General features: G+C 34.8%; 3 protein-coding genes and 1 non-coding gene across 5 annotated transcripts; 2 read left to right on the forward strand and 2 right to left on the reverse strand.

Moving 5' to 3' along the window:
* Nucleotides 1-346: 346 nt before the first annotated feature.
* LOC116131637 (secreted RxLR effector protein 161-like) lies at nucleotides 347-2,097 on the forward strand. The gene is made up of 2 exons (XM_031417301.1): nucleotides 347-487; nucleotides 1,576-2,097. The coding sequence occupies exons 1-2, from the start codon at nucleotides 347-349 to the stop codon at nucleotides 2,095-2,097; spliced, it is 663 nt and encodes a 220-aa protein (XP_031273161.1).
* A 3,721-nt stretch (nucleotides 2,098-5,818) lies between these two features.
* Nucleotides 5,819-9,223, forward strand: LOC116131609 (aspartic proteinase Asp1). 2 transcript variants are annotated; one of them, XM_031417268.1, is made up of 9 exons: nucleotides 5,819-6,198; nucleotides 6,984-7,101; nucleotides 7,193-7,419; nucleotides 7,689-7,922; nucleotides 8,032-8,170; nucleotides 8,247-8,441; nucleotides 8,529-8,601; nucleotides 8,712-8,799; nucleotides 8,917-9,223. In XM_031417268.1, the coding sequence occupies exons 1-9, from the start codon at nucleotides 6,008-6,010 to the stop codon at nucleotides 9,038-9,040; spliced, it is 1,389 nt and encodes a 462-aa protein (XP_031273128.1). In that variant the 5' UTR covers nucleotides 5,819-6,007; the 3' UTR covers nucleotides 9,041-9,223. The 2 variants fall into 2 exon arrangements, with proteins under 2 accessions (XP_031273128.1, XP_031273129.1); XM_031417269.1 differs by lacking the exon at nucleotides 8,917-9,223 and having other exon boundaries at nucleotides 5,820-6,198; nucleotides 8,712-8,837.
* On the reverse strand, nucleotides 9,138-22,122 carry LOC116131608 (kinesin-like protein KIN-7C, mitochondrial). The gene is made up of 26 exons (XM_031417267.1): nucleotides 21,834-22,122; nucleotides 21,653-21,750; nucleotides 20,999-21,088; nucleotides 20,734-20,786; nucleotides 19,807-19,872; nucleotides 19,648-19,701; nucleotides 18,868-18,927; nucleotides 18,252-18,330; nucleotides 17,878-17,945; nucleotides 17,031-17,093; nucleotides 16,768-16,872; nucleotides 16,367-16,471; nucleotides 16,027-16,134; nucleotides 15,789-15,935; nucleotides 15,301-15,483; nucleotides 14,938-15,108; nucleotides 13,942-14,178; nucleotides 13,344-13,484; nucleotides 13,122-13,247; nucleotides 12,757-12,807; nucleotides 12,604-12,651; nucleotides 12,216-12,521; nucleotides 11,311-12,054; nucleotides 10,975-11,064; nucleotides 9,902-9,975; nucleotides 9,138-9,417 (listed from the first exon to the last, which is right to left on the reverse strand). The coding sequence occupies exons 1-25, from the start codon at nucleotides 22,100-22,102 to the stop codon at nucleotides 9,955-9,957; spliced, it is 3,483 nt and encodes a 1,160-aa protein (XP_031273127.1). The 5' UTR covers nucleotides 22,103-22,122; the 3' UTR covers nucleotides 9,138-9,417; nucleotides 9,902-9,954.
* Nucleotides 19,359-19,460, reverse strand: LOC116131646. The gene has a single exon (XR_004128275.1). It is a non-coding gene; the product is annotated as a U6 spliceosomal RNA (small nuclear RNA).
* Nucleotides 22,123-23,871: the final 1,749 nt, after the last annotated feature.

Consider the following 23,871-nt stretch of genomic DNA (forward strand, 5'->3'; position numbering starts at 1 on the left):
AAATAGGCACTTATTGAAGGTCGTTCGTGCCTCATTAATAGAAGCTCACATGTCGTTATCTTTTTGGGGAAAAGCTCTCACTTCTGCAGCCTACCTAATAAATCGGGTACCCTCTAGTTCCATTGGGTTCCAAAGACCTTTGCATGCTCTTAGTAACGTAGTGAATGCTCCAACCGTCCCAAACTTACTGCCTCATGTTTTTGGTTGTATCGCCTTTGTTCACCTCCATAAACCTTAGCATAACAAGTTGTCCCCTCATGCATTAAAATGTGTTTTCGTTGGGTATGGTGTTCATCAAAAAGGGTATCGATGTTATCATCCTCCAACTCAACAAACGTTTATGATGATGGATGTTGTCTTCCATGAAGAATTGATGTATTTTTCTTCTGAGCCTGAACTTCAGGGGGAGTATTGTCAAGAAGAAATTCAGACTCTTGACTATGTTGTTCAAGATGTGGGAGACTATGAGTCTCAAACTAGACCTGTTGTTTGACAAGAAAATGAAGTGGATGATGAAGATGTGGAGGTGGTATCAAACCCATCCGTAGAAACTTCTAAGTCCGAGCCTCTCACTCCTAGTATGTCACAACCATCATTCATTGAGAATGTTCCTGTTTTAGAGTTTGAACCAATTGAGTCTAAACCAATTAGGAAACAGTTACCACCACGGAGTACTAGAGGGATTCCTAAACCAACATACAAACCTGAGCTATCTAGTAAGGTCAAATACCACATGAGCCATTATGTGTCTAACCATCGTCTGTCAGAATTAAATCTGTCATTTGTGAATCAATTATCTACTATATCTATTCTTAACAGTGTGCAGGAAGCCTTATCTAATCCAAAATGGAAAGCTACAATGAATGAAGAGATGAAATCATTACAGAAGAATGAGACTTGGGAACTTGTTGATCGTGCACCAGGAAAGAAGACTGTTGGATGTCGATAGATTTACACTGTGAAGTATAAAGCTAATGGTATGATTGAACGATTTAAAGCAAGACTAATAGCAAAAGGGTACACTCAAACTCATGGGATAGATTATACAGAGACATTAGCACCCGTAGCCAAAATCAACATAGTACTTGTCTTGTTATCTTTGGCTGCAAACCTAGATCGGCCGTTACAGCAGTTCGATGTGAAGAATGCTTTCTTACATGGAGAATTGTCTGAAGAGATCTATATGGATCCTCCACCAGGGTGTATTTTACCAGGGAAACATAGCCAAAAGGTATGTAAGTTAAAAAAGTCACTGTATGGGTTAAAACAATCTCCGAGGGCATGGTTTGGGAGGTTCACCAAGGCTATGAAGTTTTTTGGCTACCATCAGACCAATTCAGATCACACATTGTTCCTTAAAAAATAGCAAGGAAAGATCATTGCACTTATTGTATATGTGGATGATATGGTAGTGACAGGAAATGATCCAGAAGAAAGGAAGGCTTTGCAAAAGTACTTGTCAGAAGAATTCGAGATGAAAGACCTAGGTTCTTTGAAATATTTTCTCGGAATCGAAGTGTCTCGATCTTATGTAGCTTTCTATCACAAAGAAACTATGCTTTGGATGTACTGCAGGAAACTAGTATGTCAGTATGTCAACCAGCTTATACACCAATTGAAAAAGGTTTGAAATTGGGAGTCGAAGTTGATCAAGTACCAGTTGACAAAGGGAGATACCAGCGACTTGTGGGAAGATTGATGTACTTATCTCACACTAGGCCAAATCTTGCTTATGCATTAAGTGTAGTTAGTCAGTTCATTCACAATCCTGGAGAACAACATATGAATGCAGTCACGCGTATCTTAAGGTATTTAGAACATGCTCCTGGAAAGGGAATCTTATTTACTAAAAATAAGGACTACCAAAATGTAAATGCATATACTGATGCTGATTGGGCTAGAGTAGTGGCTGACAGACGATCTACTTCTGGTTATTTCACTTTTGTAGGTGGTAATCTAGTCACTTGGAGAAGCAAAAAACAGAATGTTGTGGCACGCTTAAGCGCCGAAGCAAAATTTAGAGGAATTGCACTAGGGATTTGTGAAGCTTTGTGGCTAAGATTTCTCCTGCAAAATTTGGGCTATCAATCAATCTAGTTATATTGTGATAATAAAGCAGTATGTGATATTGCTCACAATCCAGTTCAACATGATCGTACGAAGCATGTTGATGTAGATAGATTTTTCATCAAAGAAAACTGGATGAAAAGATTATTGAATTACCCAAGATTCGATCAGAGGATTAGTTGGCCGATATTCTTACCAAGGCTGTCTCCAAACGTATTTTCTCACAAGTGTTAGACAAGTTGGGCATGTGTGACATCTATGCACCAACTTGAGGGGGAGTGTTGAGATTTACTGAATATTTCAGGAATATATTGTAATCTCTTAATTATGTTAGTCTTAGAATATTCATAATATACTTGATATCTTATAATCTCCTAATTATGTCGGTATATTGTATTAACATAATTAGGAGATTATGTAAAGTGTATTCTACCTATAAAAACCTGTAATCATGAGTGTAAATTAAATGAATTAAAAAGACCTACAATTCTTCATTCAAACACAGCTACTTTTCAAGAGTGTTTCTTAGATTCAGATTCAAGTTAACCTACATCAAGTGACTCACCGGATTCCGATCGTTCTCTCTCCAATGCTGGCAGGTGAGAGGTAGGGGTGGAGGTAGGGGCAGGGGGGGCAGTAGAACTAGGCTAAGAGTGTTTGGCGGTGGCGGTTAACGCCGGTTTACAAGAGTGATTTTAATTCTTCTAAATTAGACTGAATTAAATTTACAAGGAAAAATCGCATCAAATTTCATTGAAAAATCTATAAACTAATTAGTTAATATTAAATCATACCGAATTTTGATAAACTTAAAAGTATATGATGTGGCTAAATTAACCATTGACTTGTGGTTTTTGATAATGTGTTTAAAGAACAAAAACAAAAAATTTAAAAAATAACTCAATCTCTTTATCTAATCTTTCTAGGACACAAATACGACTACTCTAACTCGTTATCAACCTTGGTTGCTTAGTAACATCTCTTTAGTTCGTGTTTGCGGATGAAATTTTGTAATTCCATTTTAGTTGTGGTTTATTATGTATTTAATATGAAAGAAAGTTTATGGTACTACGTTGATATCATTAATACAGTGTCCAAAGACAATGCAAATATATCATAGAATTTCATCTCTTGTTTAACTTTTTCTCCAAATTCTTTGTATAAATCAATTTTTTTTTTTTTCCAAAGTCAGGTATCAATCATTAATTAGAGCATTCGTTTATTTTATTTTATTTTTTATTTTTTTCCACAATTAAAAAAAAAAAAAAAGAACTTATCAGGTAAGTGATCATTTCCTTAATGTTTTAATAATAAGCCGACCTTATATCAGATTTGCCAACCTTAATGTTTTAATAATGAGCCAACCTTCTATCAGATTCAGATTTGCCAAATCCAGGTATGAAAATCTGATCGTCGTCTTTTCATGAGAGAAATATAATAAATAAATGTCTGTGCATGTTTTATTGTGTAAATATTCCAACGGAAGTTACATATATCCATGAAAAATACATTAACTGATTTCTAAAAGATAATATAATGTGATATAATCTTAACATATATAATGAGAACGTATGGCTGTCTTTTGTTTCCAATTTGTCAAGATACATTTACCTTTGTTATCAGTTCAAAGAAGTTTTCCCGTGGTCTGTGGATTCCGAAATGATCTCTTTTGTCTACAGCTGACAAATAATTTTAGAACTGAGGAAGGGTGTGGTTGTGAAGAAGCAAAGGTGAGTGGAGCTTACAATATATTGTGTTCCATTCTCATCATCACATCGAGAGAATAAAACTGAAGAAAAAAAGAAAGAATATGATGGAGAGAAACAGCAAAACAATGAAGCTGGTGCTATTGCTTTTTCTGGTCATTTTTGCAACTACTATTCAAGACTGTCTCTCGCATTCAGATTCAAATTCAAGTCAGCCTCCGACGTCGTCGGGCGATTCAATGGATCGTCATCACTCAAAGGATTCCCAACGTTCTGCTAACCTGAGCGAAGACAGGGGCACCAGCGGGTTGGCGACGGGTTTGGGGGGCGGAACAGAAACTCCTGTAATGTAAGGATAAAAAATTCTTAATATTTATTGATTTAGAAATAAGAGTAAACGAACTTTTTTTCACCAAAATAATAGTTTAATGACATTTTATCACTCATTGACTTTTAAAATACAATTTTATTACTCAAGTAATATCTTTTAATGACACTTTCCCACTATCCCGCCAATCTTTGGCTGATTTCAACGTCGTTGCGACTTCAAACCATCACTATTCTTTTTCTCAATTATCACTCACCAAAACACCTCAAACTTTACTCCCGTCGACTTTGCTAATCACAGAAAATTGAGTGATTAGGGTTTGCGTAGCTACCTCTCCCAAATCTAATTCCAATCAATCACGACCACCACAATCTAACTTTCTATCACCAAAAGACTCACCAGTCTTTCCTCTTCAAAAACTCTAGTAGCATGAACCGAGTTTGCTCTCTGTTTGCCATCGAATTGAAAAGTGTATTTTTTTTATTTGTGGAAAAATATTATTTTAAAAGTTTATGGATGAGAATTGTCATTAAGCTATTATTTGGATGGAAAAAAAATGGTTAACTCTATAAATGCTGCCTTTAGTGCAATAAATTGTAGATTATGATGTTTGATCTTTCTAATAAAACCAAGACCTTTTATTATTGACTTGGCTTATACAATTTATCTAAGTGTAGTATTTATATAAAAATTAAAAATATTGTCGCTTCAATTTGAAACGTATTATACGAATTGTTAGAGAATGGAATTTGTAATTCCGTTTGAGTGGTGAATTCCGAAATTCTCTCTTTTGTTTGTCTACAGATGATAGATAATTTTAGAAGTGGAAAGGGTGTGTTTGTAAAATAGTAAAGGAAACAGCAAAACTTTGCAACTATTTTTCAAGAGTGTTTCTCAGAAGAGTTATTCATGTTATCAAGCAACTGAATGAAAATATAATTTGTCCATTATAATATTTCAATCTACATGAATGGTTTTAGTTCCTATAAAATTGACCCAATCAAATTTAGATGGAAAGATGTGTTTAAATATAATTGAATTTGAACTAATGTAGCGAATCATACATCCATTTAATTTTGATGGAGTTGATGGTTGGGCACTACTTTTTGTGTTCATAGGTCCAACCGTTATTAATTAATCATTTTTCACTTTTTTTTCCTCATTGGCTGCTTGACTACTACATTTTTAAATTAAAAACTGACCTCCCAATTTACAACTCTATCCTACCCAAGACACAATATGTAATTATTTATTAAAAAAACTATGGGCAATTTCGACCTTTTACCCTCATACGCGTTTCTTGACACGGTTCCTTCTTGTTCCCGCGGTGAAACTTCCAAAGATCCAAAAACATATTACATAATTTTACTGACAAAATACCAATTTTGTCCCTGAGGTTTAGTTTTTAATGGAGTCCAATAATTTGTTTTAGTAACATTTTAATCCGTATTATTATTATTATACTATTATTATAAGCAAACCTCAGGGTCTGAAATGTTGCTGCAGGGATCAAAACGTTCGTAAAAAATCATACAAGATTAAATTTACATTCGCCAAAACTAAGGGACTATTTTGTTATTATCCCTTATTCTACTGTTTTCTCTTAAGAAGATTCTACGAATCCTTCTGAACAAGTATTTTTCTCCTTTTCAATTGATCAATTCTCAAAAACGACCGCTGGACACGTGGACTGTCACCTGCATACATGACAAGAGCTAGCCAACGAGTTCTCTCTTACACCGAGAGTTTTCAAGCCTTTATTAAAGAATAAAAGATTCAGGATTTTTTTTGTTTTTTTCTTTTCTTTGATCAAATACCTTTTACCTTTCTGTTCTCTGAACCCAAGTAAAGAAAAGATAAGTGAAAAGGAAAAGGCTTTGATTTCTTAAAGATCGATTCGAAAAAGATGGAGAGAAAAAGCAAAAGAATGATGCTCGTGCTGTTGCTTTTATTGTTCATGTTTGCAACTACTTTTCAAGAGTGTTTCTCGGATTCAAGTCAGCCTCCAATCAAGAGAATGTCAACCCAGTCAACGGCTGCTCGTCGTTTTGGCTCCACTGCTGTTTTTCCTCTTACTGGGAACGTTTATCCTCTTGGGTGTGTTTGTTTATATTCTTTTAAGATTGCTTGAAATGCTGTTTCCGTGAAGTTTATTGTTGATATTTGGATTTTATTTATTGGGTTGTGTTTATATTCTTGAATCTTGATCGTTTCTTGGTTTGTAATAGCTCATTATGTGGGTAGAATTTGTTGTTACCATCTATCTTCACTGGGATTAAGGCTTTGTTGAGTTTGCATGTCAAGTTTTTGTTTGTTCATCGATCCTTTGATATTGTGGGTGTTCATGATTTGTTTAATTGGTTTATTTTTGGGTAGTTTCCTTGTCGTAATCTCCTTTCATTTTAGGATTTGGCTGTTTTGGGAAATTTTGAGGATTGGATTTCCTGGCTATTTCTTTTTCTTGACTTGTGTGCTCCCTCTCTTTTCTCTCTTTTGAAGTTTTGCTTTTATTAACAGGTCTTTGGAACAGTATGGACCCATTGCCCATAACAGTTTTAGTTTGTAGTTGGTTCTTTGGAACATTAACCCAATTCCCGTTACATTTTCTGTTGCAGTTTCTTGGCAGAAAGATGAACCGGTTCTCATTTCTTTTTATTTTGCCACTATAGCTTGAATCCCTGCATTAGATAATTGAGATTCTTGCTAGCCATTTGCATTCAAAATTTGATTTTACATAAGAATTTTTAAAATCTTATTTTTCTATCCTATATTTTCTTTGTTCTTTCAATTTTTGGTTCTGCATTCTTAGTTTGATTTTACAGTGAATTTTGCTTATCACAACTTTGCTTTCTTACAAATATATGTTTATTTTCAATCTCCAGGTACTACTCTGTGTCTCTTAAAATAGGCAATCCACCAAAGATCTATGAGCTTGATATTGACACTGGCAGTGACCTCACTTGGGTTCAATGTGATGCACCTTGTAAAGGTTGCACTAAGGTAAATTTGTCATTAAAAAACCATAGTAAGGCTATTTAACATGCAGCATATCATGCTCTCATCTCGTGTTTTCATGTTGGTTAATGTACAGCCTCGTGCTTCTCTCTACAATCCCGGTAACAACCTTATCCTGTGTAAGGATCCCCTTTGCAGTGCTGTTCACTTGCCAGCAAATGTCCGGTGTGAGACTCCAAATGACCAATGCGACTACGAGGTCGAGTATGCTGATCATGGTTCATCCCTTGGTGTGTTGGTCACAGACCACTTTCCTTTAAGACTCACCAATGGCTCTTTGCTTGGTCCTCGTTTAGCTTTCGGGTGGGTAATTTCATTGTTCTTTCTATTGCCAACCTCTATAATTTTCTTTCTACAGACGGTTGACAACATTTTTGACTCAATATAACCTCCTGAAGTCTTTAGGCTCATAGATTTTATTCTAGACTTTGTGATTTGGTAGAGAAATCCTAGTTAATCACATTTGAAATGGCTTGGGCTTGAAGCAAAATCTTTAGTTTGTAGAATTTGCTTCTTGTGATTAATTACATTTGCATTCATAAGTGTTAATTATAAGATCTTATTTTTTGCAGATGTGGATATGATCAAAGTAATCCTGGTCCAAACCCTCCTCCTCCCACGTCTGGGGTCCTGGGTCTTGGCAACGGTAAAGCAAGCATTATGTCACAACTGAATGGCCTGGGTCTAACACGGAATGTGTTAGGACACTGTTTAAGTGGCCGAGGAGGAGGGTTTTTATTTCTGGGAGATGATCTTGTTCCGTCTTCAGGCATGGTCTGGACACCAATGTCACACAATTCATTGGAGTAAGCACTCGCAAGCCTCCGTCATTCTTGTTTCATTAGTCTCATTTCTTGCACTGATATTGCCCTACTGGGCCACTTGTAATAATGTGGTTTCCATATAATATTTCAGGAAACACTACTCATCGGGACCAGCAGAACTTCTACATGGTGGAAAGGCTACTGGTGTAATGGGCCTTCAAGTAATTTTTGACAGTGGCAGCTCCTACACCTACTTTAATTTCCAAGCTTACAAAACCACACTTGACATGGTGAGAAGTGATGTTAATGAGCACATTCCGCTATCCTTTTTAGTTGGACAAGAACTAATACTCTTAAATATCTCAGTTGAAGAAAGATTTGAAAGGGAAGCCACTAAAAGACACGAGAGATGATCGGACCCTCCCAATCTGCTGGAAAGGTCCGAAACCTGTCAAAACTATCAGTGATGTCAAGGACTACTTCAAGCCCTTGCAACTGAGCTTCTCAAAGGCAAAAAATGTCAAGCTGGAGCTATCTCCTGAAGCTTATCTCATTGTCACAGTGAGCATCTCTAGAGACTTGTTTTAATATGATTTTTATCAGAAATATTTTAGAGAAAAAAAAACATAATGATCTTCTCCTTTTCAGAAACAGGGAAATGTGTGCTTGGGAATTTTGAATGGTACTGAAGTAGGGCTGGGAGATTACAACATTATTGGGGGTAAGAGATAATAGGCCAGAGTAGTAGAAAATTAAAATTGAAACTGCTTTTTTTTTTTTCATTTCCTTCCTTTCGACGATCTAATTTTCTTTTTCTTCTTCATTGTTCAGACATCTCTTTGCAAGACAAAATGGTGATCTATAACAACGAGAAGCAGCAGATTGGATGGGTTTCTACAAATTGCAATAGGCTACCCAAGTCCTGACCTGAGCTATTGTCTATTACTTTCTTGATTTCTTCCTTTAGTGTCATAGCACCTGGGAGTTTCTCACCAGCATTTTTTGTTTTTTTTTTTTCCCTCCTGTTTTTCAACAGTGTGGATCGAGATTACAATGACGGTTTTTGGCTGCCTTATAAAGCTGATTTCGGCATCTTAGAAGAGCATTACTCGACTGCTTCTAAGATCAATAAGCCCACTGGCAGAAAATCTGAACTTTGATGCAAATAATTGAAAGACATTTATAGCTTATGCCATTATACATAGAGAATAGGTACATTTTGTGAAGTCATAGATTTGATAGAAAATTTCAGTCCTGTATGGCGGTAGAAAATGTTACTGGCTATATTCCAAATATAAACAAGCTGACAGGTTTTGTTACAATAAATCTCTTGTATATCGATATCCTCAATATCTTTGCATACATTTCTGCCTCAAGTTAGCTGCACGAGCATTAAATTACAAAAAACCAAAAAAAATAAAAATAAAAAATCCATCTTCAGGATCAATGCTTTCAACCAAATGGTTGAAGAAAGCTGTCTGTCTGAGACATGAATTAGTTTGGTCAATATTTCCATGACTGTACAAATTCATTACACCTGCATAAACAAAGGAAGATGTAGCAAAATAATCAACAGATGTGTCTTCGAGGGTAAAAAATTCAAAATGCTAATTCACGTAATAAAACACAACTAATATCCATCCCACAAATTTTTTTTTTTTTTCTTAATCCTTAGAAGATTACAGATAGATTTCTTCATTTATGTTGTAACATTTGTCAGTAACCCCATAATGCATACAAAAAGCAGAGACGAGTCTTTCCATTTTGGGAATCACTGAAGCGGTTATCTCCAAGAGCAAGAAAATGAAGTAAATGGTCGCTTGATAGTTGATACCATATTAATTGTATAATATGTCAATATTACTTGGCAAATGAGGTCAGCGAATAATTTGGAACTTCCGGGAAGAGAAGTAAAATATACCCCAAAAACTAAAAGAAATCATGGTAAAGCACATTCACCTTCCCACCACCCGCTGAGAAAAAATAACAAAAACAAACGAAAAATGTAGATTGTAACTAACCTCAATAGTCAGAAACTCCATCTCCGTAAGTTTGATGTCTTAAACTTGGCGTACTACAAGACATGATTAGTACACTGCATATGAATAACATCCAATATATTAGGCAACGGAATTTTCAAGTCCAATAGTTTAAATTTTTTTGCAAGTCATAGCAAAGATATCACCAATACTCCTATATTCCTGTTGAAATTACAAATTTTCACTATTATTTCTGATATGAAATTGCTATAAAAGATATCATAGCACATATTTATGCAAATTATTCTTTAGGACCCAGGTAACATCAAACATGCAGAACAAGTAGAACCTCTCTATAGTCATAATGGTTGGACCAAACTAATTTTATTACTGTGAGAAAGTTATAACTTAATAAAGGTGTAGTTACAAAAATTACTGTTTTGACTTAATTATCCTTAGTGTAAATAGTATAAAGATAATATATGTACTAGATTAAAAAAAAAAAAATTAATGGAGCATGTCAAATCCAAAAACTAGTAAATGTATCTATGTAGTATTAGGAATATGCAAAGTCACATTAAAAGTCTAAAATTTTGCATTCTCTTTAATGTTTCTCTCTCAATGAAAATTATATAAATACATTATACTATAACACAACCCATACAATCTTCAACCAACTCAAATGATACATTTCCTTCTTCCTCTAGCAAATCAACCATGCCACCCAAAGTTTATACAAAAACTCAATTGACCAAAAATATTTGTGTTAAGTTGCGTAAAATGAAAGTTAATACAAATAATTATTACTATGCGAAAACAAGTTCCTTAAAACGGGACTTAGAAAAATTATAACTTATTACAATGTGAAGTTTATTCTTATTTATAATTAGCTCAAGTTGGGACCAGAACTTTTTATGACTACATGAAAATTATTCCTATATAGAGTATCACTATAAAGAGGTTCTACTATATATATATATATATATATGCACAACACACAATTTATAAAGATCCTGCAAAGTAAAGAAGAAACAGGCATTGAAGAATTGCACCAACATGAGCAAATCATCACAAGACAGCAAGCTTGAACGAAAAGAAAAATAGACAAAGATCACCTTCATGTGGCAAATTTTCGTTATAGCCTCAACATGAAAATTTTGAAGTTCTTCAAGAGTAGCAAGATCCAGACCACCAATATCTTCACCCTGAAGGGTTATTTACATCAATTTTGTGCGTACAAAGACTTCCAACAAAGAAACTAAATTTGATAATCAACTCCAGAATACTAAATCTAACTTTATGCTTAAGCACATGGTAACATACTTTGTACAATGTGCTTGAATGGATGTAGCATGCAGTTAATAATATTTAAGTAAGAATATTAAACACTGGGCTTCAAAGCCAGATAATACCTCCATTGAACCATGAAATTTACTGAAGAAAGTTAATACCTTCAATCTCAACATAAGGCTTTCCAGTTCTTTGCATCTTCTCCTTTCTTTCTGATAACTAGCTTTTAACTCTTCAAAAGAAATTTTCCCATCCACATTTTCGCAACTTTCATCTGCTTCAGACAATTTAAATGAACGGCCATTAGATGGCAGAAATCCATTTCTAACTTCTTGTGAAATTTTATATTCATTGACCACTTCAGAAGACATATCCTCAGCATTAATGCCAGACTTTCTCATCTTTGCAACTTGCACCCACATATTTGCAAGCTCGTTTTCTAATTCTTCTTCATGCTGTTTAACTTCATTGAGTCTTCTTCGGAGCTCAGCTTCTATCTTTTCTCTCTCTGATAGTGCGGCTTCCAGAGCAGCTTCTCTTTGGTATCTAGCACCAAGTTCTTTCTGCAACTCCTCAACCAAAACTCCATCATCTGGTTTCCATCTTCCATCAGGTCGTGCTCCATTGGTGTGATGTTGCTTGAACTCATGTGAGCCAAACCTCTGAGAGAAGTTAGATCTGCAATGTGCCTCTTTTGCAGCAGCCAGTTCACCAGTCAGTTTTGCATTTTCATAAGAAAGTCTGGTTACTTCTTCAGCCAAGTTTCGAAGCTCAACTGCTGCAGACGCAGCCAACTCTTTTGCATATGAAGCTTCTTCTGCCAATTTTTGACTCTGAATTTCAAGCCCATCCTTTTCTTCACTCAATTTCACCTTCTCTTGCTTCAAATTCTCTATCTCGGCAGCCTAAATACAAAATAAGCAAACAGTATCAATTGGAACATCTAGTAACCAAATTTGTAGCCTCTTTTCTATTGGTATATCTAACAGAATAACGGTACAGACAAAAGTAGCATATCGAATACCTAAGAGCAGAAATTACAAAGGACATAGGATAAAACAATAACCTGCATAAGAACTTGAGAATTCAAAAAGGTATCATTGTTGCAATTCTTGGAGTCGTCCTGGGAAAATATTCTATTTAAGCTCATTACACTTGTTGGTGTTTGATCATCAACACAACTTTCTTCACATGATCCAATCCCATTCTTCCCTTTGTTCCTCTTTTCTGATAGCTCTTCAGAACAAGTTTGGAGTGGGATACCCTCATTTTCTGCCATTATTTGTGGACGACAAGATCTTTTATCCGATAATGATTTGACCTGTTGCCTCAGCAGAAGAATAGTTTCTTGCATTTCCATGTTCTCTGATATCTAGTCACAGTAACATAATACAATCGAAAACTTAGAGCTGCAAGTATGGTGAAAAGTTATCACACAAGTTCAGAAATTCTACCTTCATCTGTAGTTGTTCCTGAAGTATCCTATTATCCGCTGACTTGATCTTGAATATCCATCCCATGAGAAAGATATCAACTTCGTAAGATACAGTTGGCATTTGATATAGAACTATCACCCAAGTAGATAAAAAGAAGATAGGATAACAAACCTCAAGTTCAAAAGTTTTTTCATTAAGCTGAGTAGTAAGCTTGGACAAAGCCTACAAGAGAGAGTAACAAACAAATTATAAAGAAATTTTCATCACCAAGAATGAATGATACAAAGAGGAATCCCCAGGGATGAATCCACTTAGAATCCAGGAGACAGCACCCCCAGAAATTTTGAAATTTTAACCTTTTCTATAAATGTTATCAAAGTGCCTCCTTATTTCTAATTATTTCTTCAATTACCAAAGATTAAAAACAAAAAACACATCATTTGGGCTTGGTTGTTTTGCCTCCAATATGACTTGTATTAAATTTAGGGAAAATAGTTGAGGATATGATATAAAAACTTAAATGACACAGAATTTACCTGTGACATCTCAGTGGTACTTGAAGAACGTGGAGTCATCTGAACTGATCCAATCATACGTTGCTCCAGGACATGCATTTGAAGCTTCTTTTCACTAATTTCATCCTTCAACTTCTGCATTTGTTCCTACATCAACCATTATGACCACAAAACTTCACCAATTAACACTGATCAAGCTGAAACAATGACTTCTAAGTGAAGAATTTGGTGTCACTATCTCACCCTAAGTTGCAAATCATCAGGATTGCTAGTTGCTTGCTCTGAAAGTCTTTTCAGAGAGCTAGTACACAATGCCACTTCACCAGCTAACATTTTCACCTGCTCATGCAGAAGATCCATTTGATCTGCAATAGTACTCCCAGACTGTCAAAAAAACCAATAAGCAATTCCTGTTAATATAATAACTCAAGTGATTGATTTTGCAGATTAACAAGTGAACTTGCTTAGTACAATGGAAGCACAATTTCAGAACAACAAAAGCAAAACCAAGCTGCAAAGTCACCTCCTAGAACTGGCAAGAAACCTCAAATGCAATTTAATAAAAGGAGCAGGCAATCATCACAAAAAAAACCTGTTCTATCTTTAACTCTACATCTCTCATGCTTCTCAAAATTCTCCAATCACAAATTTGCAAGCTCATGCCAAACAACTGATCATATGTTTAACTTATCTCTCTTGCATGTCAGTATAACATTTTACTTTAGGGCTACATGGCCAGAATTGGCAACTCAAGTACCAAACTTCTTTGCCTATTCAAATAATAAACATTCTACATCAACAATGTGAAAGCGCAAATGAAAAAAGGGTTAGAGTTTCTCACTGGAGGCAGACGGCGACCTCTAACGGTAGCACTAAACAATTCACCAGCTTGGGTTCTTTCTGGAAATGGATCGGCAGTGGAATCATCTCCCCGTTTACTGATTGATTTTCTCCGACCATCCTTCATGTCATTGAACATAACTCTATTCTGTGATGATTTTGAGGAAGATGCAGGAGATCCACTAGTGGAACTTCCACTGTCAGCACTTGGTGACAGTCCAACCACATTCTCAGGCTTCTGCATGGGCAAATTTGAATTGGAGTTGGGTTAAGTCAATGGCAATTAAAAGAATAAATTTGCCACCACCGAAAGTATAAACTTTTAGTCATGATCTTGCAAAAGAGGAAGTTAATTTACATTGAAAAGACAGTTGTAAATGATCATTATGTCTAAATTTCTGTTAGTTCAGAGATTTAAACTGTTTAGTGCAAGCTAAGATAAAAATAATGTAAAAAATCTGAATTATCAGCATATCAAATCGTTTACATTTATTTCCCTCAAGCAAAATAACATTAGGTCTTTCGATAAGCGGCACTTTCACAAATGTACAAGTTTTTTTTTCACAGCCTTGTCAATCCCAAAGTTTACTTTCAATAATAATATCCATACTGTCTATGCTCTCTTCCACTGTAACACAATACAATGACAGAATATTATATATTGGTAACACCAGCAAGAATGCTGTGGAAATATATGTTAAGGTTTTATGATCAACATCTAGCAATTTCTACTATACTACAAACTTAAAAATTAACTACAAAAGTATGGCATAGTTTATACACACTGAAGAAACATATAATGAAGGAGAAAAAAAAAATTGTAACTTGAACAACCATCAATAGTATAGGATGACTTAAAAAAAGGAAGAGAGTGTGAAGTATCATCAACTATCATCTGGCAATTCTAACTTTTTGACAACCAAAATAAACAAATGAACTCCAGTTTTAAATCATCTGGTAAAGCAAAAAGGGCAGGGCTATAAGTACAAGAGCCTACCCTCATTTTGAACCAGCCAAGCATTCCACGCCTCCTACTTCTCTTGAAATCTTTAACCAATTCATCTAGATTAGTGATATCATCTCTTGCCTCGGATGATAGCTCAGACACATAGCTTCCAACATCATCGTCAATCATATAATCCCTTTTTCTCTCTGGCAAATATGCTAGCTGCATCACCAACGGAATCAACTATAAATTTAGGGAAGATATATCCACTAAATCACGTTGTCAGGCAAATAGAAGATGCATGCCAGATAAAAGTTGATAAGAATTCACAATCCACACATTTACATGCAGTTAATCAGTGTTCCATGAAAGTTCTTGTCATGAGATATAAGCAGCAAATAACTAAGTTCAGACCTCATCTTCCCCAAAAGAATGTCTCCGTCGATGAGTAGGCCGTTCAGGAATAGTTGATGCCATGGAATTTTTAGTGGAAACCAATATTAATTTGGTCAATCGCTGAATTCTTCCCATCAGAGCTGACTTAGCCTGCTCCTCCTCCTCCAATCTCGACTGCAATTTAACCTGGCCAGCCTCCAGCTTCGATACCATAAAGTAATACTTATTAGAAGTAAGTAATATTCCAAAACACACAATGAAAAAGTAGTTATTTTGATAATTTTGTAATGTGCATGAACTATTTCTTCCATAGGAACCAGAAAAAAAAAAAGGAACAGGGAGTAAAGGGATAACAATTATAGTTAACATTAAATTAAAACTTCCAATCATTCTGAAGTTCTGGTATTTTCTATACTCAACTTGTAACAATATCAAGTGTCAACAACATTTTAAGTAGTGAGCTCATAACAGGACTTATTTGAATATCTTTATTTCATAGCACAAACCTGAAGCTTCAAATTAACCAGATCTTCTTGGCTGGATGCAGCCACATAATGATTCTCAATCATTCCAAGCTTCAATTGCTGGAGTTCTTGCTTTAAACAGGAAATTTCTTTCTGATATTTTTTAATGAGAGACTTCTCATCCATAATCTAGAAGAGAAAACATATCATCAAATGAGAAACTTGATGAAATGTCAACCCAGAGATAAAAATATTAAAATTTACAATAACAGTGAATCACCTTATTTTGAGAAGCCTTAATTTCTACATGCTTACTCCGATGGGCAAACTTCAATGTATTGTGAGTTTCTTCAGTATTACTAGAGGCAGGTGTCACAGTGCAAATAAGCTACATTCAAAGTTCAATGAGGAAAGAAAGATCTCTTATAAAATGGCTAAGAATTAGATCCCAATATCACTTACAAGAACAAAACACAATCTTTTTCCACTAAGAAGTAAAAGAGTTATTAGGTTAATAACTCAGAATCTACAGACAGTTACCTCACATAACAATGAAGAGAAAGTAACAGTAAATGCTGATCACATAAATACAAAAAATCTAACGCATAGATTTAACTTACAGAAACCCGTCCATGGCCACTAAGGGATGACTGCAAGAGACGAGTAAGTTTTGAATCTCGATAGGGAACATGAGTTGCTTTTCCATCCGTTAATTTAGAAATCACCTGCAATGGAGGCAGTTAATAAGGTAAGACACAAAATTTTACTGATCAGAAATGGCCATTAGAATCTATCAGAACTCTATTATCAATGATTGGGAAATGAAAAGATCCACAGAAAAGCATTTAATAAACTCTATTACCAATGATTGGGCCACAACAGCTTTGTTATATATAAAGCTCAGCTTTAATATTTACACATAAATGACCAGTAATAGCACATAGCCAATGCAAGTTTTGATTTGAAGTCCAAATAGTAACATTAAACATGAAAGAGGACAGATAAAAGAAAAATATCTTACAGTGCCAAGAGTAAGCAAGCTTTTATTTATATATGAACCTTCTTTTCTCCGCAATCCAGTTGTTTCAGTTTTAGAACTTTCAGATCCCGCCAGATCAATTAAATTCTGCAACAAAAGTTTAGAATTACATACACTGAAGACCAGATTTCAAGGCCAAAAGCAAAAAAAAAAAAAAGAAAAGCAAAATAAACATCCTGATTGTAACCACAAAAAGGTGATTGGCAACACTTATAATAAAGGTCAGGCTACGAGCAAGGTATTACCAATTGGGACAAAGTCACATCTTCTTCCCCTTGATTTTCTCCATGCGGACTGCTCTCGATAGTCTGAAAGATCGTAATATTATCATTAAAACAAAATAAAAACTATGAAAAATATACCCTCCAAGGGTAGACATATGCGCCATAGCGTAACAAGCTAACAAAATACTCAAAATATAACACCTCATAAGCTTGACAATAGGAATAATTACATACTAATGCATTTCAAAGCAGTAGGGGTTTAATTTTAAGTGATGATAACAGATAAAATAAATAAATAAAAATAGATTTTCAACTACTCTAGATTCACAACTAAGCTTTAAGCTCCAAGAGAACATGGTATAGACATAAGTATACACATTCAAATGGAAAATCAAAGTAAAATACCAGGGTGAATATAGTGTGGCTCCGACTGCTAAGAAGATTAAAGTTATTAGAACCCACGTGCCTGTGCTCTGCAACAATATCGTAAATGATAGGTTAAGAAATGCTCAACTGCACAAATAACATACATATATATATATAGAGGTGAAAACAGCAGCAACACACACACACACACAGAGGTTAGAGCTCAATTTCTGATGAAAATAGGAACTTTAAGGGTTTAAAAGACAAATTTCTGCATTAAACATGAGCACAGTTGATAAAACAAAAGATTATGCTCAAAGGGACAAAAAAATCAAAGGAAGCATAAAAAATGGATATTTTAAACAAATTAATCACCAACCAGTTTACGGAGAGATAATAACTACAATATATACCTTCTCCAGATGNACTAAGCTTTAAGCTCCAAGAGAACATGGTATAGACATAAGTATACACATTCAAATGGAAAATCAAAGTAAAATACCAGGGTGAATATAGTGTGGCTCCGACTGCTAAGAAGATTAAAGTTATTAGAACCCACGTGCCTGTGCTCTGCAACAATATCGTAAATGATAGGTTAAGAAATGCTCAACTGCACAAATAACATACATATATATATATAGAGGTGAAAACAGCAGCAACACACACACACACACAGAGGTTAGAGCTCAATTTCTGATGAATATAGGAACTTTAAGGGTTTAAAAGACAAATTTCTGCATTAAACATGGGCACAGTTGATAAAACAAAAGATTATGCTCAAAGGGACAAAAAAATCAAAGGAAGCATAAAAAATGGATATTTTAAACAAATTAATCACCAACCAGTTTACGGAGAGATAATAACTACAATATATACCTTCTCCAGATGCTATCAGGGAAAGAGCATGTGCAGGTGACAGAATGACTTCCTCCTTGATTCCCTCAACATAGGTTCCCTATGAACATAAGATACCATACATTCAATAATTAGTGATCTATATGCTTGGCCATTCAATATTACTTCATACAACATAATATATACTGGGGAATGGGTCTTATACATCTATGACAGTTTTCAAGTTGAAGCTAAAGATTACAGCAACACAAGTCATATTGTGGAATTAAAGTACATTATGGCTGTGATGGCAAGCAAAAGAACTACTCTTGAATATTAGTTATCCACAAGGAGATAGCCTAGCTAGATATATCTCTTGCATTAAAGAAAAAGGTCCAGGGATTGATGCCTCCCTGAGTATTGCTAATAACATGCAGTCATAGCTACCACACTAAAGGTTGCAGATGAGACACTATAAAACAGCCGCACACACCCTCATCTTCTTTGTACCCATATTCCCATATCATTACGAATAATTTCTTTGACAAGTAACCAGATGAGACATTGTTAAATGAACCTATAACAAGTATCATGCTTTACATCGGAAGCAGTAGGAGTGAAAGGAATAAAAGGTCAAACTATAAAAATTTATCATCACCTGGGCATCTTCTCGTATTCTTAGATTTTGTCCAGTTGGATCAAGCAAGTCATTGATGACCTGACAAAAAAGATTTATAAAACAGTATGAACTAGTTATGTAGACATATTAGAAAATTTGTTTCAATTAGTACTCTATATTCAATAAGGTTTAATTCAACCAATTTATATATTAAAGAAGTGGCATTCTAACATAGTAGAAATCAGTAAATGACTATCGACTGAAATGCCAGAAAAATGATCATAGAAAATGTATTGGAAATCAAAATATTATGCTAGTTTCTAAAAGAGAGAAAGTAAAAAATACTCCTTGACACACTAGAGAATATTAATCTAATATGAGCCCAACTAACTAAAATATTTCCCAAATTATTGGTTTTTAGTCATATACAATTCTCAGTCATCATGGTATCTATTCTCCAACCAACACCAAAACTCAGTTACCTTCACTATGAGTCGGTATAACATAGTGAAACCTTACAAACAAACAAAAAAAAAAGGGACCATCTCTCCATTCGTGCATATAACTTTTGCAAAGGATTCATGCTAATCTTCTCTGTTCTTTCCATTTTTATCAAATGTCTCAAAAGAGACTTATAAAATTCTGAAACTTGGAAGACCAAAAAAAAAAAAAAAATATTCCCTTCTAACTATGCATTCTTCATTCTGCATACCTCCAAAAAACACTTAATTTGAAGGTGCAAGCATATCAACAATCCTCTTGAGATTCCAGAAGAATCATAAGTTTAAAAAAAAAAGGAAAAAGGGAAATGAAACTGACCTCATTGTAAATTTCTAAATATGAAACACGAAGAAGGAACTCCCGCGCAGGTGTCTGCAGTGTCTCACCCAGAATAATTAATAATTATTTCAACTTTTTGATAGACAAAAATATAGTTGTTTCAAGTACAAGCAATTAACCGGCAAACTATTCCAGTACCTCCTGTATAATTCCAAACACATCCTTCACTGCCAATGGAATAATTCCAGGTGACTTTTGCTCGCCCTAAAATTCAAAATAAAAGTAGTTCACATGAAAATAGTTTGCAAAGAGAATAGGACAAACCAGACGCAGATTGTGAGAGGATCTTCCTAACATGTCAATGCTCATCAACCAATACAATTGAAAAGTTAATACAAATATTAAATCCCGGAAGGAAAGTTTGAAGTATTCAAGTACTATATAGCTGCTACAACTGTTTCAAGAAGTCGACCTATTCCTCATTTACAGTGGTAACAGCAGCTGCAAAACCATTGCCTCTACTCGAAAAATTGTAAAAGTAACATTTTTGTAAGAAATGTAATATTTTTAATCTATCAGAAAGAGGGTATAAAATATTGAGTTCCACTGTAAGATATACAAGAATTCGCCCAGACATCTCTTCTATCACAGTCCAATACATGATCAGCTTCTAACTTTAGTAAAAACAGCCTGCTAGTTCTCCAAAATGAAGAATAAAGAAAAATCCTTCAAATTCTTTAGTAATGAAAAGCTCATAATAATGCTAAAAAGCAAACTCTATCCCACAAAAAAAAAAAAATGATCCCTTCACAACATGATCAAATATCCTTTTGCTCCTTTTAACCCAAATTGACTCACCTTTGCACTGCTTATGATCCTGATAATTGACAAAAGACCTTAATAAACTATAAGAAACTTTCATGTGCATCAACATTTAAGTCCTAAGGCAGTCATTGTTCAATGTAAGCAGCAGCCACAATCAATCAACAGTGTTTATTGTTTTGAAAGTCCTAAGCACACAATAATAGCTGGTCTAGGGCAGACACAAAAATCTCAAATTTTAGAAACAAAAGTCTAATATTTTATCTTTAAGCCACGACAGATGAACTACATTCAGTGACTTACATGCATTGTATGAGTCTTCCCACTACTAGTAACACCATATGCAAAAACTGTGCCTGCATAAAATACAGGGCAATTATCAGCTAACCAATGAGTTCAGCAATATGCTATGGCAATAAATTTAAAATAAATGCATGGCTATTTTTCAAATTTTTAAGTAAAATTTCACCATTTATTGTAACATTTGGCATTGGTCTATCACCGTCAATAATAGGAGCAGAGATAGAATATTCTATTCTTAGCAAAAATGCCAGATTTTTTTATTTACCATTTATTCCTTGCATAGCTCCACTGACAACATGCTGAGCAGCGACATCATAAACATGACGTGTTGTTGTTGCTGGACCAAACACTCTATCTGCAGCAGAGACAAAGAACCAACCCAAAATTGGGAAAAATCAAAAGCAATAGTGGTAGTCCATACAGATGGCTACGAAGCTTATCATCAAAATTTCATCATAAACCATGTCCTTCAAATTCAAAATTGTAATCGTAATTATACAAGTCGGTCAATAATTCTTTCCAAAAATTTATAAGACCTTAATTTAAAAATTTTAAAGGGAACCAACTTGGTTTATTGATTTATACTCATACAATATCCAACATCCAACTAGTGGCATGAACATGATAACATGAATTTATTACATGTAAAAATCCAACATTTTTCATCAAAGCTCATATCCTTAAATATCTTAGTTTAATATTACAAATTTAAAATCTCATAGTATCATATTTTTTAATACAATGTTTACACATAAACAAATAGCTTTAAAAACGTAGTCCTCAAGGCATTAATTGTACACTTTTCCTGCAACCCAAAATTAATTTAAGTTTATTACAGTGTACGCTATAAATAATGCATAATTTGTGCCGTAAAGGAGTAATTAATAAAGATTAGTTAAAGGTAATTAATAGGACTAACCAAAACCATAAGCAATAGAAGGATTGTACTCGTTTCTCACGGTATAATCCCCGTCCGCATACCACGCTATCTCGTCCCCTTTATTTATCTCCCTTGGACTGCACAAAATTTAAAATTTCATCTCCCTCGGGTCAACCAAAAAAAAAAAAAAAGTCAAGCACGACAACGCTAAAGTAAGAACCTGAGAGGACGGAACCGGACCGTGACCATCACATTTTCTTTGTACTTGCTGATTTCGGGCCGGTCAAGTACGAGAGTTGGCGGGCTGGGGCTTGGGCTTGCGGATGTTGCGGGAGAAGCCGAGAGTCTCGAAGGCGGCCGAGACGACGTCGTGGAAGACGGAGTAAGTGGCCGCCCCCCGGACTTCGCCGGGGGAGGCGGTTGAGACGGCGACTTGCGTGAACGGAAGGGAGAGATGGAGGACCTACGGGGCCCACTCGAAGTGAACATTTCCGAAGAAGGAGAGAGAGAGAGAGAGCGAAGGGAGGGTCAAGAGCTGTGCCGCCTTCTGGACGCTCTCTCAGTTTCTGTGTGAGTTTCGCTCCCTCCAAAACTTGATTAATTTATTTGCTTTTGGCTCTTTGAATTGGTCTGTCCCTGAGTGGTTTTTTGTCCGCTGCCTTTTTCGGTATTTAATGAGAGTGAAATGCCTGGAATGTCCTTTGCTGCCTTTGTTCTTTCAGGTGTTCTCTTCGTTTTGGACCCGGGCAAAAAAAAAAAAAAAATGGTAAGAAACGAATGGCAGTTCAAATTTTGGTAGGACTGGGGCTAAAATGTAACGTATTAATTTGTCAAAATTATTATAAAAAATATAGAAACGTTAATCAGATTACATGTGTAAAGAATTAAATAATTTTTCGTTCAATTCACGCTATTATAGTTTTTTTAGGGTAGGCAAAATTTTAGGGTAGAACGGACATGAAAGGTATTCGGGTGTCGATTCCGATCCGCCTGGAACCAGCTATAACAGGGTAGGTTCCTTCTAAAAAATTGTAACCAATACTGTGTAGTTCTAGTTTCGATTCCAAATCAAGGAACGGGAACAAACTGAGACTAAAAATATAATATTAAAGAATAGGGTTTTTGAATTTTGCATCATATAAATATATAAAAAAATATGGTTTTTTTTATCTTAGTTCAAAAGTTTATTAATTTTGCGTTTGTTTAGTTATTTTGAATGTATTTTTGAAATATTATTGTAAAATTGAGTTGAATTATCATTTCGAAAAATATTTGAAAAAAAATTGTTTGGTAGAATATTTAGTTGGGTTATTATTCACAAGAAGATGATTTGTTTTGATAAAATATTTAGGATAGTGTATTAGAGTTGAATAAATGTAGAAAAATTGTTTGCATATTTTATTATAAATGATTTATAAATAGAATTCTTTTTTTTTTTGGGGGGGGGGGGGGGGGGGGGGGTTCTCGTACCTGCAGGCCTCGGTTTGTCAGAGGAAACCGAAAGATGGTGGTGTTTCTTGAGTCTTAAGCGCGGAAGTGTTTTTGGTGCTGTTTTTAATGAGGTGAAAGGGTGTGTGGTGGTTGTAACGTGGAGAGAGTGGCAGTTTCTGATGTAATTTTTGAAGAAGAAATGTGGAAGAGGTGTGCGGTCGCTGGTTCTGATCTTTGAAGAAGAAGGTAAAAGCTGTGGTATATAAAAGTGAAAGCCAAAGATAAAAGAAGAATGAGAGAAACGAAGAAAAGACGGGAAAAAAAAAAAAAAAGGAAACTGTAGTGCCACCTAAATCAGATTAGTCAGGAATTCAAAATTTGATTCCCTGAATAATATGCCAAACGTGTATTTTAAAAATCTGACTAAAAAAATTAATAGAATACTGAACCAAACACGGCCTGAGTTTTTCAAAATATTTTTATTAATATTTAAGTTTCACTTATTACTTGATTAATACACATTAAGACATTTACGTTAAGTAATAACTTTTAAATGTTTATTATCGGTGAAAACAAATAATTAAATACTTATAACCAAGCATCAAACATCAAGTAAATATAAACAAATATATTATTTAATGTTTTGCACTTAATTTTTTGAGGTGTAATTGTAATTTTATAAGGGTTTATTTGTCATTTTTTTTTAAATAGGGTGTAATTGATATTTTTTTGGGTACCCGGAACCGAACCAGAACCTGTGTTACAGGTTCCGATTTCAAGTTTTTAGGAATTAGAACCAACAGTTCCAGATCTAATTCCTTTGAATT

The sequence above is a fragment of the Pistacia vera genome, unplaced genomic scaffold (genome assembly GCF_008641045.1).
Source record: "Pistacia vera cultivar Batoury unplaced genomic scaffold, PisVer_v2 Contig235, whole genome shotgun sequence".
NCBI classification, from domain to species: Eukaryota; Viridiplantae; Streptophyta; class Magnoliopsida; order Sapindales; family Anacardiaceae; genus Pistacia; species Pistacia vera.

Excerpts from the sequence above, each read along its gene's own strand:
- LOC116131637 (XM_031417301.1), top strand. The coding sequence starts at position 347 with ATGGATGTTGTCTTCCATGAAGAATTGATGTATTTTTCTTCTGAGCCT. Across the intron at positions 488-1,575 it reads AGTCTCAAACTAGACCTGTT|GAAACTAGTATGTCAGTATG; the intron begins GTTTGACAAGAA and ends GATGTACTGCAG.
- LOC116131609 (XM_031417268.1), top strand. The coding sequence starts at position 6,008 with ATGGAGAGAAAAAGCAAAAGAATGATGCTCGTGCTGTTGCTTTTATTG. Across the intron at positions 8,442-8,528 it reads AAGCTTATCTCATTGTCACA|AAACAGGGAAATGTGTGCTT; the intron begins GTGAGCATCTCT and ends TCTCCTTTTCAG. Across the intron at positions 8,800-8,916 it reads AATTGCAATAGGCTACCCAA|TGTGGATCGAGATTACAATG; the intron begins GTCCTGACCTGA and ends GTTTTTCAACAG.
- LOC116131608 (XM_031417267.1), bottom strand. The coding sequence starts at position 22,102 with ATGTTCACTTCGAGTGGGCCCCGTAGGTCCTCCATCTCTCCCTTCCGT. Across the intron at positions 21,751-21,833 it reads GTCCGGTTCCGTCCTCTCAG|TCCAAGGGAGATAAATAAAG; the intron begins GTTCTTACTTTA and ends AATTTTGTGCAG. Across the intron at positions 19,873-20,733 it reads GGAAGACTCATACAATGCAT|GGCGAGCAAAAGTCACCTGG; the intron begins GTAAGTCACTGA and ends TTTGAATTTTAG.